Source organism: Panthera uncia, chromosome B1 (genome assembly GCF_023721935.1).
Source record: "Panthera uncia isolate 11264 chromosome B1, Puncia_PCG_1.0, whole genome shotgun sequence".
Lineage (NCBI taxonomy): Eukaryota > Metazoa > Chordata > Mammalia > Carnivora > Felidae > Panthera > Panthera uncia.
Window position 1 is genome coordinate 114,823,125 of NC_064811.1, and position 12,666 is coordinate 114,835,790.

The window sequence follows — 12,666 nt, forward strand, 5'->3', positions numbered from 1 at the left end:
GAGAGAGAGAGAGAGAGAGAGAGAGAGAGAGAGAGAGAGAGGTTTCCAGGCTTCTCACGTCAAAAATATCCAGTTCCTTCTTAACAGTTGTTTTAGAAACTGGTGTTTTCCAACAATGTTTACAGCAAGAAAGGAAACATTTGTGGGGGGGGGGGGGGGGGGGGGGAAAGGCCACAATTTGAAATATTTGCCATAGCTCCAGAGAATAGAGAAAAGGAAAAGGCTGGGTGGGGGTGCAAAGGAGAAAGCTTCCTATTTTGGTCCAAACATTCACATCCTATGGGAAATACACCTTTATGCTCTCCTAGTTTCCAGCAATGAGTCCATAGCATTCTCCTTGCTGTACATCTCCTCAAGGCCTCTAGAGAATGTTCACAAGATCTATTGTTTCAGCTCTTCCATAATTGTGTATAAAAAGCACCACAAAGCTGTGAATGCATCCCAGTACCCAACTATGTGAATTATTTTTAAAAAAAAGCTTATTCTTTAGATTAGATTTGACACAATGGTACAAAATAATCCCAGCAGGTGCTTTCGAAAGACTAAATCCACTAGAGGATAGGATTTAAAAGGGAGAAGAAAGACACCGGAAAACTTTCTATTACACAGTTTAAAAAAAATCCCACCAAGCAATATTTAGCTTTGGATCAGGATATGGGACTGAAATTGGTTGAGTTCCCTTGGGCCACAGGGAACACTGGCAGACCTATCTCTCTGAATGCAGACATTGGCAATGATATTAAAGTTGCTCTGACCCAACTCTGTGACCTGGCTGGGTTAATGATTTCTTTCCCCCTAATCATGTTTCTGTGAAGGAGTTTTCATCATTCTAAAAAGGTTCTGCACTCCTCATGGCCAAAAGCCTACTTTATTCAGACCCAAGGTTTGGCAGGATCTTTTTCCCATTCACCATGGAGGAGTTGAATTGCTAACAGAGCAAGGCCTCCTGGACAACAAAGGTCTTGCTGCTTTTACTTACACCCTAGGTGGTTGAGTTCTGATGACAGTGGCTGCTTCTGTCTGACTTATTTGCAATGCCCCCCACACTTTTTGTTTGCATCAAACGTTGTCACAGCAGCAGCACAGAGAGCAGAGGCTCATTTACAGTGCCTCATTTATAATTCCACCACCTAGTCTTGTAATTATACCGTGAAAGACAGACAGAGGTCAGAGAGGCAGGATCACATTTGGGAAGGGAATAAACACCCGTCTCTGTGAACTCTTTTAGTCTCCATCTTGTTCCATTTACAGCCAGATATTAACTTTTCCTCTGGAACTCCAAACTGACAGAACTGTTTCTTCTAAACACAGCTTCCTTTTTCTAAGACTGATGGCCATAGATTAACAACCAGATTATTTCTGCCTATCCACAAAGCAGCATTCAGGTAGCATAAAAACCTTGTTATAGAAATACAGTTACTTATCTGTCTCTCCACAAACCACTTGTATCAGATAACATTCCATTTAAAATCCTGGCCTTAATTTCTAGTACTAGAATTGATCCCTTAAGAATATGAGAAAATCAACAGTTTTCTGTTCTTTAAAATAGGGAGTGGATATGAGGATTATATGCGTAAAAGTATAAACAAAAGTTCACGTAAACCCCACTTTCCCTGTAAACGGAAATTGAAATAAACTTCTAGGCCCAAGATAGGGCACTCAGTCCCCAAACACCAACTCTGGGATCTATCTTTATTTCCTTGTTCCTTATTCATTTTCTATCTTTCTCTTTCTTGTTCCTTATTCTTTGAAACAATTCTAAGAATTCTAATTAATTCTAATTTAAGCCCATCCTATAAAAGTTCCCTGTCTTCCATCCCATTTTGCACTTCTCTGGACTCTTGAAAGTGGAGACTGCCCACTTCATGCATTGCTAAAGAAAGTTGATCCGTATCACCTAAATTGCTTTCTTAAATCCTTTTAACGAGAGGCACATGTGGGGTTCAGCACCAATCAAACAAAATATTCAGATAATAAGATAATTCAAGATGAAAAGAGTGAGAGAAATGGAGAAATCGATCAGCTCTCAAAAGCCTACAGAAGTGGAGAAGGTTTGCTCTACATGAAGCGGGAGACCCGAATATTTGGTGCTGGTAGTGGGAGAGTGAGTTGGGTAGAAGAGTATTTTAAGATTCCGTGGGAACAGATGCATGGTAGTCACAGGCAAAAGAAACTTCATTCAATAGAATTAATCAAATCTCCCTTGTGACTGTCTCCACATTCCACATTCCTGAGTGAATATTGCTGGGCTCCCAACACTTGGCTCTAGCTGAAAGCTTCTATCACTTCCCCACTTCACTCTGGTCTCCGGGTGCCCTTCCCAGTAGCTTGGCTGCTGCCCCAGGGCACCAGAGCTTTGATCCAAGCTGAATGGCCATAGAATAGTTGATTCTGCTACGAACCCTGTGATCACAACTCTGTTCTCTCTGCCCAGCATCACATTATGCTTTGGACAAAAATAAAAAGATTTCAAATATACTGTGTGATTCAAGATTAACACACACAATGGCTATAAGAATATTTCTTGAATATACAAATATTTTACACTATACTCCTTAGAGCTACAATCTTTGAATGTCTTTCAAAAGCTAGGTTAAAGTTTTTTTTTAAGTCCCTGTACCCTCCCGATTTTCCTCTAATGCTGTATTTTCATAATTCATTGAGATTTATATGGTAAACATTCCATTTATTTTGAAATACATCTTTATATTCCATGCATTAGCTGGAAGGTACAAATCTAAAAAGTAAAGGAATGAAAGTACATTTTATTTGCATTTGTAATGCAGTTACATAATTTTTGAGCTAGTGTGGTTTCCTGATACTATTTTTATGTTTACAGAACACTCTCATAGCTAAAATTGTACAACTATTAGCTCCAAAAATAATAATAATAAAGAGATTTTGCCACTATTTATGCCAAAACTGTGAAATTTAATTTTACTGCAAAGATTTTGATGCTTAAGCAATACTTTGCTACCTGGTGGGCTTTCTCGTAATAGTCACTTCAACTGAATCTTACATCGATAAAATTTAATTAGAGAAAAATCCCATTCTTATCCATGAGTATTGTTATTCAAGTTATTGAATAAAGTAAGGCATAAATTAGAAACAAAGTTCTAATGCTTCAACCAGAATGGTTATCACAGTTGGAAAGCACAAAGGCAATGTACCCATGGCAGAGTGATTTTCATCATTTTTGCTGCATACTTTATTTTTCAAATGTGGAGGAAATTTTAAGGAATTTGTAAGAACCAGTAAAATGTAGATTATCTAGTATGCCTAATTTCATTATCTTAGTTTTCCTACCCTGCCTTTAGAGTATCATTTTACCTCCTGGGTACATCTTACTTATTTCTATATCTGAATTATTTCATTCTCATGGGAAAGCAGAGAAAAATCAATTAATCACTATTCACAAACAACCTTGGAGCTTCAGCTGAAAGGCCTTTTGACAAGCAAAGAACTCATCTTTAATTTCCCGTGGCACTGTTATGTCCTCACTGATACAGACTTCTAAGTGATTTGTATTGGTTCTTAATGTCAGCAAGCCCTCTTGCTCATAGACCCCAGCAGTTAAAACCGGAAATAGATAAGACCATTTAACTCATGCTCTAACTAAAACCTATTGTGCTTATTTCTTATCGCACTTTCTTGAGGCATTGACAAAGACATTTTGCAATGACCAGAATGTTCTAACCACCAGACCAGAAAAGCCCTGATAGCAACGGAATGCCTAGAAGACCACACCCCACACATCCCAGTCCCTACCCATGATCATGGACTGAAAACATACCCACTGTCCGCTCTTTTGCACAGATGCTCCAACCTCTCCCTATAAAATTCTAGGTGTCCTTCTTATCGGTGGAGAGGCGGACTGTTAACGCTTGAGCTTGTCACCTCCCCCCGCTGCCAGCACCCAAAACAAATTTCTCTCTTCCTCTTTTCCAAACCCTCATTGCATTTGGCTTCTCTTGTGACACGTTTATCCAAGTTTGTTCGGCAACAGCGTTGGCAAGCTCAGCCCAGGAGGTGTACTTTCAATTTGTCCAGCCCCCTCAGGAGTCACCAGGATGGAGCAGTTGGTCCTGGCAACATGCACCAGGGCTCACCCATTTGTTTCCTGACTTAATGGCTGTGATAGATCTTTCAGTAACATTAAGGCCCACATTTGTTTGTTTTTTTACAACACCAGGCTAAATCTAATAGTCACCTTGACTGAAAAACTCAGTTATGTTTACGTTAAGTCATATGCACAGTAATTGCCCTGGTGGAGGGAGCCACACCATCTTTCTCACTTTAAGAAAAAGTAGATTGTGCTGGATTGTGGTTATTCACACTGTCTAGCACCTTGCTTGGCACTTAGCCAAACTACTTGAAGGAATTAATGAACCATACAAACCACCAGATCTAGAGATATCAACTTACCAGCCAGCGTATGCATACATCCCATAATAAAAAGCCAGTGGCAACCCCATGATACTTGCATCTCTTCCTGAAAAGGCATCTTGAAAGTGTTGTGTTTGCCCTGCAATGAGAATAGAAAGATTTTAGGACTTTTCAAAGAATAAGCCATAAACATGGGGAAAGAAATGGGAGGGTTGGGGATGAACTATGCTGTTCCAGGTCCAGATTTCTCACTCCCTGCTCATTGCCAGATTTATCTATTAATACTTTATCCGTTCTAGAGAAGGAGGCCCAAAAGTATATGGATCACCACTAACACTAACTACTTCACATTTCTTTTCTAATAAAATTATAGCAAAGAGGAAAATAGCATTTAAAAACCATTTCCTTGTTTGAGTGTGCCTCTGCTCTTTTAGAGTTTGAGCATGAAAGAAGACTAAAGAATACTCTGTAAGCTATAGTTCATAGGAGTGTAGTAGAATTCTTTTAAATGAAGATAATGTAAAGCTTGTGTTGGGAAGCTAGAATTTCCTCTGCCCTTCCATATCCTTCTAGCTGGACTAACACTTAAACTGACATGAGGCAGATTAACAGGAGAAAATCAAATTTAGTAAACGTACATATGGGAACCTCCACAGACATGGAGATTCCAAAGACAGTGAGACAGTATGACACTTAGATGAGCTAAGAAGAGGGGTAGCATTCTGAGGATACAAAGGGGAGAAAGACATTTGTAGGAAGGTAAAAGGAGATGTTTGGAAAACAAAAGTTGCCCTGTTATGCAGATGAGTCTCTTAAGTAAAAAAGAATCTCTGTTAATAGCTCTCTTCCTGGTATAAGCAGGATGGGGTAAAAAGTTTTTCCTGAACCTACTGTGTTTGGATTGTTCTTAACTCAAAATAATGTTCATGCCAAAGTGTCTCATCTTGCTGGCAGACTGCTCTGTCTTCTATACTTGGAAAGAAATATCGACAGGTCTACTCTAAATGAGGAGGTAGCAAAAAAATCCAAGAACCACCTTCTCATATCATTTAACTTTCTTTCTTCTTTCTGTTTTCAACCTGTAATCTATTAGGCATCCACCATTGTTGGTAAACCCTGTGGACCCAATCTGGCCTTTCAAAGCTTCCGTGTTAAATAAAATTTTATTGGAGCACAGCTAGGCCTACTTGTTTGTGTATTAGGATTGATATTACCAGTCTATGGCTGATTTCACCCTGCAACAACAGAATTGGGTAGTCATGACAGAGACTGTATAGCATGTAAAGTTGAAAATATTTACTGTCTGGCCTTTATGGAGAAAGTCCACTAATACTACGTCTTAGAGAATGACGTAGTTTCCTTTTACAAACACTGAAAAGGAATTATACTAAATTTTAAAATGGATAGATTTTAACAAATTATGCATTAACATGTGGATTGAATGCTTTAATTCTTAACATTTTTCCCTACTTCATGAATGATACTGGGCCTTTTTCGTGTGTATCTTTGGATAACTACCAAGAAAAACCCTACCAAAATTCAGATTTATTCAGCCAATATTCAAAGTTAAATACAAAAAAAGTCTCTTTCCCAAAGAAAATAGCAAATGAGATCACCCAGAGGGGAAATGTGACTTTGTTTCAAAATTGGTCTTCACTTAAGTAAATAAAAGGAGGATGGAAGTTGGATGATGTATGTGATTACGACCCTCTCTCTTCATTCAAATCTCAATTCTTACCTGGGTTGCCCAGACAACAATATATATTAATATAATAAGTATGAGTTTTGAGACCAAAAACAAAGAAAGTTGAATTGTGTGCTAAATAATTTTTCCCTCAAAGTGTCCAGTTCCAAAATATAGTTCATTTAAAAAAAAAATGACACAGTGAATTTAGAAATACCTCATAGAAGGGAAATATAAATACTGGGGCTCAGATAAAAATATCTATTGAATATTCTTTTATCATGACCTATTGTCTCCTTGGCCAAAAGAGATAATATTCTAAGAGTACAGTACTGAATAATCAAGAAGAGAAACTAAACTTTGTTAAAGACCAGGTCCTAAAGCATAAATCCTAAAAAATGTCATTTTTAAAATATTACAAAAGACAGGCTTTTCTAAACTTCAGGAATATTTTGACCGCATAACAGAGGTCTCAGGAATATGAAAATCCTAATATTCAAAGGAAAGTTTACCAAATCCTCATAAATAAATATAGACCACACAAATATTTTCAAGATCTTATTAGAGTGGAAATAAGTGCATAATCTGTATCAATAAAGCTTTTCTCTTCCTGGAGTTTCAAATTAATGTGAAAAATATGTGATTAAGTTAGAAAGAAAATCAACATTTTGTAGTAATAGAGTAAATACACTTGCTAAATATGATCTCCAAAATATTAAAATTTACTTTAAATGTAGTAATATTCTTACGGTATTTCTCTACTAGGTGAACTAGAAGAGGAAGCCTGTTCACATTAAGCACTGATAGCATAAGCATTAATTAAAAGATCATTCTATTTCAAGTGTCAAAAACGATCCAAAAAATACACTGTGATCTCTGCTCTTAAGGAATTTGCAATAAAATAACCTTTGGAAAACCTCACTTCATACATATATCAATAGGTGGAAAAAAAATGACTACAGTCTTATATTACACCAAAAAGAAAAAAAAAAATCTTAGTTTTAAAGAATAGTACATCATCTTTTGGAACCTAAACTAGAACTAAAGTAGGGTCAACAACTCAGAGTCTCTGCACTTTCCACAAATGGAAGAAACCCCTTACAGAAGACTAACGAGTTAGCCCAGAAAAAGAAAGCAGCAATAAAACAGATTATTTTCTCTGCATTTCTAATTGATCAGATAAAATGAGCAGGCTAGCTCTATGGGGACCAATGTGAATTGGAAGAGCGAGCTCATGTCATCTCTTTCTTTAGTGTAAGCCATGGCATTAAAATCTTTATCGTATCTCCTCTGAGTTGGCTGAAGTTGCAGGATTTGATGCGAACATTGAGCCAGGACAGTTCTAAGATCTTCTATTCATAAATGGACAATTAGCAGCTCCTAATTATTGTTAATGTAACAATAAAAATTAAGTTTTACAACTTTTTTGTCAGATAATATTTGGTTTTTAGGAATGCTAGTCCCATATCTGACTCCCTTTCTGTCAAGACTCTATTCTCAAGATAAAAGCAGTAATAGCCATAGAGTAAGAGAATTATTGGTCATCTTTCATCATTTTCCAGATATCCTTTCTTCTCTAGTCTTTATTACTATTATTGAACTATTTTAAAGTAAAACTAAGAGGATATAGGTATCTGTAGTTAAAACTAATTGCAATTTTTTTTCCACTTTGAGTTTCACTCCAAAGAGTTTATAGATGGAGAGAATTCACTAATGCCTTATTTTGTTGCCTGGCCCAGTCTTAATCTTCTTGTTGCCATTCAGCTGTAAATACCAACACACCCCAATGCAACCGTCTTTCGAATCAATTAGATGACAGTATAGAGTCTAAGTTCCACAAGCAGAGACTAATTAAGGGATTCTGCTAGTACAAGCAAAAGTTAGGGCTAGAAGAGATCAAAAGCAGATACGTATTTTAAAAAGCATTTACTTTCCAGTCCATACCTTTAATTAGCTGCATAACTCCAGGGACTATAATTATCAGAATTGCTGTGAGCTTGCAAAAGGTTAGGAAAATCTGGATCCGGGCACTCCAGCTGACACTCATGCTGTTTAGAACCATCACTACAGCTGCAAACAAATAAATGAAAGTTACAAAAGGTGAATTCTCATTGGCATGAAGACATGAAGACCTCGCTATTCAAAGTGCCATCCATTAATCAGCAAAGTTGGCATTACCTAGAAGCATTTTGGAAATGTGAAATCTCAGGCACTGCCCCTGACCTAATAGATACCTTTCAACAAGATCTCTAGGTGGTTTTTATGCACATTGAGGTTTGAGATGCTTGAATAAAACCAATGGACAGTAAAAATTTATCTCATTTTTTGTATATGTCAGTAAGATTGGACATATATTATAGCTTCCTAAAAATCAGATAGAAGTATCTTCTAACAAAACCCTGAAGTCATCACAATATTCAATCAAATTGCTGAATATGACTTTCTAGCTTGGTAGGTCAGGCGACTATTTCCTCCTGTGATGATGTTACCCATATGCACCTGCCAGTATGGAACCACTCAAGAAGGGGTGAGATGTCCAGAAGTTGGCTACAACTCTATTCTTCACTCTCAAAACTAGCCCTATCTAGCACTCTTTGGTTTTCCTCTCCAGTTTCCAATCAGCACATGAACGACTGACTTTCAACCTTCCTTAAAAATATAGGCTTCCAGGGGCGCCTGGGTGGCTCAGTCGGTTGAGCGGCCGACTTCGGCTCAGGTCATGATCTCGCGGTCCGTGAGTTCAAGCCCCGCGTCGGGCTCTGTGCTGACAGCTCAGAGCCTGGAGCCTATTTCAGATTCTGTGTCTCCCTCTCTCTGATCCTCCCCCATTCATGCTCTGTCTCTCTCTGTCTCAAAAATAAATAAACATTAAAAAAAAAATTAAAAAAAAAATATAGGCTTCCAAAATGTGTTTGGGGACTTGGAAAAAAAAGTTGTAAGTTAATGAGTCCAAAAGAGTTCCCAGTCTAGGACACACCTTGGGTCTAAAGCCAGCAGAATTTCCCTTTCTTACTGATGCTGTCTAGTTTCCTGAGTAGCACTCAACTATCCACTTTTCCCATGTGGTAGACCATGAGAATCTGGAGACTAGAACAAGTACATTTGATCTCTGTATTGCTTGTGTTCAACTCTATATTTGACCCAGAAAGATAATCAACACAGTTTTATTGAATAAATGATTGAGTTGGATCCTTAGTTAAAAAAGAAAAAAGAAAAAAAAAAACTACCTTCAGGGAAGAATGCATGAAATGAATGATGATACTCTAAGACTCTGCCTACTATCCTCTGCTGGAATAACTTCTAGAGGTTCTTCTAGACCATGGAATTCAACTTTATGCTCTTTCTGATAGTTAATATTCAGTGTTAACCACCCCTCCAAAGCTGTTTCATACCTGATATTTGCAGTTATTATCTTTAAGCTTTATTTTTAAAAAGGTGTATCCCTCCTAAGCAAATAACACAAATGTATGAATATACTTCTCAGGGGATAAAACAAAACAGGATTTTTATAATTCAAGTTGCAATAGGAAGTATTCATATTCTACACTAATCGGTTATCTCCATAGTTTCCACTGCATCATATAATCACTAGCTCATTTCAGAATTTTAGAATCAGTGAAATGTTATCGACATACAACATATACAGTAATGGCAAAAATTTAAAAATAACCTAGACCCCTAAAGGAAGACTAAAGTACACTTTTTTTAATGATTTGTTATGTAACCATTTAAAATCATGATGCAGTTAAATATGTATTGCACGAAAGGATATTCATGATATATTTCTGACCAATACAGCAAGTTACAGAGAGAAGAATGGATGGATGGATGGATGGAAGGATGAATGGAGACACAAAGGCAGAGAGATATAAAGGGGGGGGGGGGGAATCTGAAACAGTGTTTACCAAAACATTAACAGAAGGTATTTATAGATGATGGAATAGTCAGTAATTTTCAATTTGTATTTCTTTTTCTACATTTAATAATTTTTATAATGGACCTGCAGCTTTTTAAAGTGAAAATCAATAAAGCAATTTTCATTTTTGAAAAATCTCAAAAATGGGAAAATAAGGGATCAGGATATCCCACACAAAGTTAAACAGGAGACTACTAATGAAGAAATGTCTCAAAGGAGTAATGATAAGAATGATCAGGAAGGCTGGAACCCCATATAGGATCCATGCGAGGCTAAGGGAAATATTTTACCTATGTTTGAAGCTAAAAACATGAAAAAAAGCAGGTCCATTGTTAATGGCAGAGTGCATTACTTTGTCAGAGGAAGGATAAAAAATAAAATTATTTTTCTTTCTCCAACATAAAGCACTTATATGTTGGAAATAATTTAATGCAGCTCTGTTCCCCACTTCATCATCCACTTATCCCTTTCTTTTTTTCTATACAAATGACTGTGATAAATGAGTCATCATATGAAGAGCATTATTTAGTTAAAGGGACAACACTGACCTAAAAAAAAAAAAACTGGACTCATGTTCCTACCACCAACAAAAGAGCACTGCTTTCTTTTAAATAGAGCTCCTAAAACCTGAAACACTATTTCTGAAAGTACTCCACAATAGAAAAGAGTTGTATATAGGGAAAAAAAGTACAAAGGAAAGAGAAAGAGAAAGAGGGGAAGGGAAGGGAAGGGAAGGCAAGGGAAGGCAAGGCAAGGGAAGGGAAGGCAAGGGAAGGGAAGGCAAGGGAAGGGAAGGGAAGGGAAGGCAAGGCAAGGCAAGGCAAGACAAGACAAGGGAAGAGGGAGGGAGGGAAGGAGGGAGGAAGGAGAAAATAAAGGTGGATGGGAGAAAGGAGAGAGGGAGAGAGGGAAAGAAAAGAGAGGGAGCGGGGAAAGAGAAAGAGGCATTCTTATTTTTGGAACCTCTATCTGAGAAGAGGAAAGGGGATTTGTTACTTTCATAAAGAGTGTAAGTCTTAATGTCTATTGAAAGAGAAAAAAAGTGAGCATTTGGGGTTTTCTTTTATACTTTGCAAAGTGTTCTTAGAAAAATCAAAGCAATCTTATGAATTGATAATCTCACCTTGCTTTCCTCTCAGGCAGCTGAAGAAAAAACTCTGGTTAAAACTGATTTCTCTCAAAGGTTTCTCAAAACCTCACATTATCTGAACATGCAGACATTGCACTCATTATTTGGTGCACCAAATTCCAGCTGAGATGTACCTTTATGACCCTGAAGGATAAGGCTTAACAAGTAACAAGGCAGCAAGTACAGAGGCACTGTGAAGGTCCTCAAGTGACTAGAAATGCTGCTTCATCATGTGTCTTTACACAGAAATTTAAGTCTACATATGTTGCTTATCCAACAATATTGAAAAGGGGATTTGGGATTCACTAAATGCAAGAGCTTTCTGTGTTTCTGAAACACATCATATCTTCTTTGTTTTTATACAGACTATCTACCCACATTGTAATAAAAGAAATTTGAGTAAGTTCTGTGGTCCTACTTAGCTTTACTTCATTTGAATAATAATTGTAAATTTCACAATTAGAAAATATTTATATCAACTTTGGCTTTTTCTCTTGCCCAAATGAAAATACCGTGATATATCATTTTTATTTACTTACTTATAGTGAGTCTGCTAAGAACTGAAATGCAAGAATGAAAGATAGATAGGTAGGCAGACAGACAGACTGACCGACCAACTGACTGACCCACCAACCAACCGGCCCTGGAGATAAGAAATACATGTTTAGAAGGGAGCTGTATCTGAAGAAGATGTTTAGGGGAACGCGAAGGACTTACACTGGGATTTAAGGACTGACAAGGTTTTCTGTCTGCACTTCTCTATTCAAGTCTATCTTTGGATTTGCAGAGTGAGATTACTGAAGCTGGGTATACTGGGTTTTCTCTCAGGTTCAGGTTCTCTCTGGCTTCTGGCTTCTGACTGTTTCACGCTAAATCGATAAAATATAGGGATGCTGCATGGTGAGTTAAAGTCGATCAGTCCACTGGTTTTCATAACATCTGCCTGAGTTACCACTCTCTTTGTTAGCATTCATTGCCTGAACGTACTAATTTCAGAGAGGATAAGCCCCTCTAGCTATAAACATCTTTAAAAACCAGAGAGATCTAGGATCTCAATGCCTGGGATAAAAATGCAAGCATCAAATAATTGTAAACTATTACTATATGGCAGATATTGTACAAAGACTTTACGTGGATAATGTTATTTAATCCTTATCTCTCTATGATGTGGTCACCATCATTGCTGGCATAATTTTTCAGATGGGCAGCTGAAACTTGAGATAGCATTTAACTCGCTCATGTTCACACAGGTAAGTGTGAAGATAGGATTGGAGCCTAGGTAAACTGACCTCAGAGTCCACACTTTTACCCCTAGCTCACAGGTGATAATGCAGGAATAGCTCCAAAGACATGATCTCACTAATATACCTAGTCCTTTCAAACTCCTAGTGGCTCTGCCTCTCGCTGTTAAGGTTCATGTTTACCTTGGCAGCAATTTCCCACATTTTGTTTGTCATCCTCCAGAAGGATATGGTTATTATTTTTCAGTCCTTATATATATCAATACCATGTATACCTACCTAAGAACTCATTGTCTTGGCAATTTAGCTA

The 12,666-nt window shown here is 37.4% G+C and overlaps 1 protein-coding gene across 5 annotated transcripts in view; it reads right to left on the reverse strand.

Moving 5' to 3' along the window:
* SLC7A11 (solute carrier family 7 member 11) overlaps positions 1–12,666 on the reverse strand; it is a 131,687-nt gene that overhangs the window by 105,887 nt on the left and 13,134 nt on the right. For all 5 annotated transcript variants that reach the window (XR_007457911.1, XM_049631188.1, XM_049631187.1 and 2 more), the window contains exons 4-5: positions 8,015–8,140; positions 4,426–4,525 (exon numbers count right to left, since the gene is read on the reverse strand). Coding sequence is in view for 4 of the 5 variants with exons in the window: in XM_049631188.1 (XP_049487145.1) it covers positions 4,426–4,525; positions 8,015–8,140 (226 nt within the window). In the remaining variant the exon portion in view is untranslated. The remainder of the gene's footprint in view (positions 1–4,425; positions 4,526–8,014; positions 8,141–12,666) is intronic.